The sequence below is a fragment of the Etheostoma cragini genome, chromosome 17 (assembly GCF_013103735.1).
Source record: "Etheostoma cragini isolate CJK2018 chromosome 17, CSU_Ecrag_1.0, whole genome shotgun sequence".
In the NCBI taxonomy this organism is placed as follows: domain Eukaryota; kingdom Metazoa; phylum Chordata; class Actinopteri; order Perciformes; family Percidae; genus Etheostoma; species Etheostoma cragini.
The window spans coordinates 25,428,507-25,431,056 of record NC_048423.1 but is presented as its reverse complement, the minus strand read 5'-3'; the positions used below and the strand labels follow the sequence as shown (position 1 = coordinate 25,431,056).

General features: G+C 42.0%; 1 protein-coding gene across 1 annotated transcript in view; it reads left to right on the top strand.

The window, feature by feature from the left end:
- Positions 1 to 2,550, top strand: part of exo1 (exonuclease 1) — a 17,823-nt gene that overhangs the window by 7,882 nt on the left and 7,391 nt on the right. The window contains exons 6-9 of the mRNA XM_034898896.1: positions 773 to 985; positions 1,390 to 1,577; positions 1,719 to 1,821; positions 1,914 to 2,127. Coding sequence (XP_034754787.1) covers positions 773 to 985; positions 1,390 to 1,577; positions 1,719 to 1,821; positions 1,914 to 2,127 — 718 coding nt within the window. The remainder of the gene's footprint in view (positions 1 to 772; positions 986 to 1,389; positions 1,578 to 1,718; positions 1,822 to 1,913; positions 2,128 to 2,550) is intronic.

The following is a 2,550-nucleotide window of genomic DNA, read 5'->3' as shown; positions in this document are numbered from 1 at the left end:
TGTATCTGAAGTCTCTTTTGTATAGACCTTACTGGTCCCTAATACTGTATCTGAAGTCTCTTTTGTATAGACCTTACTCGTCCCCTACCATATCTAAAGTAGAGCCTGACCAATATATCGTCGTGCCAATATAGTTGACCGGTATTAGGCATTTCCTGAACAATCGGTATTGCCATTTATAATGGCTAATTTCTTTTTTTTCTTCTTAAAAATAAATAAATAATCATTCTTCAGCATCATTTATTTATCTTTATAAATTCCCATACCACATTCACTGATAATATGGAAATGTCTAACAGGGATGAAAGTGCACTCAGGCAATCATGAAAGAACTCTCCACCTATTTTGCCTGTATTTTAAAATAAGACAGCACTGTTACCTATGTTTGATATCAAAGAACCAAATGAGATGGATGACCATAAACAAGATCACTTTAGCGATATATCGGTTTGTTAGCCTATATTAGTTGGGCTACATTTGAAGATCAGGGCCCTGGTGGTCGAATGGAGAAGGGTAATGTTATTGGCTGTTATTTGAACCAGATCCAATTTTGCGTGGTTGGAGAGAGGTGCCAGTGCCTAATACTTTGTGTGCTATAGTTAAAACAGGTAACAAGCATCCGTCGGTGCAACAAAAACATCTAAGCCTTTAGTATTATTCCTGTTGGCAACAAATCATACGTTTGACAAAAATCTAAATAAGCCTTTTACAAATTTCATTGCTCATGCATTGCCACCAAATTTTAAATCAATCATCTTTTACAATCATGCAGGTGATCCTCAAAATGGACAAGCAGGGCAATGGCCTAGAGATAGACCACAGCAACATGGGCCGCTGTCGCTCTCTGGGGAATGTTTTCACAGAGGAGAAGTTTCGCCACATGTGCATCCTCTCTGGATGCGACTATCTGGCCTCCCTACATGGCATCGGCCTAGGCAAGGCCTGCAAACTGCTTCGACTGGCCAAAGACCCTGATATCCTGAAGGTGAGTGTAAATGGTAACATAGTGTAGTTGGATTATGCATTTAGTAAGGTGAGCAGTTTAGATAAAACACTCAACTGTCCGGTTGTTACAGATGTGAACTAACCACAGACTGTTGCCTCATTCATGGCCTCACAGCGGTGCGTCACTGCTGAACACCAATGTAACACTGAATAATTTACTGAATATGGGGAAATACCATGGAGAGTTATTTTTGGCATAAAAAGATTTGTTCTGTCCTGGGTGGAGTCCCCATTGGCCTGGCGATCCGCCTGGCCTGTACAGTTATAGTGGAAACACTGGAGAGTGGGTCAGTCAGTAATGGCATAAAATGTATTGTTAGAAAAAAGCTAATCGCAGTGGTCCATTGGCAGATGGCTTATTGCGAGCTCTTGTTGCCCTTTCAGGTGATCAGAAAGATGGGCCAGTATCTCAAGATGAATCTTGTCGTACCTGAACAGTACATTGAGGGATTCATCAGAGCCAATAACACCTTCCTCTACCAGCTGGTGTTTGATCCTGTCAGGAGGAAGGTTGTACCCCTTAACCCTTACCCAGAGCACATGGACCCAACCACACTCAGCTACGCTGGACTGTATCCTGTTTTAAATCACAGCACGTGTTGCCACCTTTGTAAAACAGTGGACATGATTTAGTGTCACCCTTGGTTATATTTTATTTGGAAATAGAAAATTGCAAGTTTGTCGTATTTTATCCTTGATGATTTTGAATCCAGTTATCTAGGAGATGACAAAGGCTTGCAGATGGCCTTGGGAAACCTTGACATCAACACCATGGAGAGGATAGATGACTTCAACCCAGATAAACCCATTCCCCAGGTATCAGATCACACTGTAATTTGATAAGCAGGTCTGCTTTAACCAAGTATCACCTTTTTAATATTGAACAACTTCGCAAATGTCCTCTTTAGGTTTCTAAAGCCCGCAGTCGCACCTGGAACTCCTCACCAGCCCCCACTGGGCCCAGTATCTGGAAAGGAGGCACAAAGCCAGCATCTGCTGCCCCGTCCCAGTCTACTGCCTCCCCAGACAGGCCTCCCTCCACCAGGGGCAAGGAGAGAATCATCAGCATGGTCGGTCTCAAGCTGCCCTGCAGAGGGCTGCAGGCAAAGAGATCACGAGAAGGTGAGCAGTGAATGTGCAATGTTTAGATTGCTGCAAGCTTTTTAACACAAATACAACCGTTTTACCCTCTCTATGAAAGGAGCCACTTAAGCACATAAATCTGATTGGCTAAACAGCTTTAGATTTAGAGTTACTTCCAATTGCTCATCTGTACATGATATGAATGGGTTTGTGACTTAATAATTATTGATTAAACTATTTTCTGTCAAGGCAATCATTTTGTTTTCAGTTACAAATAGGAATTTAATTAGACATCTAATTCCATTTAAACTGACTAAAGAAACTGATGGACCTGGTTGACAATGATCAAAATGATAGGATCCCAACAGGGCTGCACGATTATGGCCATCACGATTATTTTGATCAATATTGTGTGTGTGTGTGTGTGTGTGTGTGTGTGTGTGTGTGTGTGTGTGTGTGTGT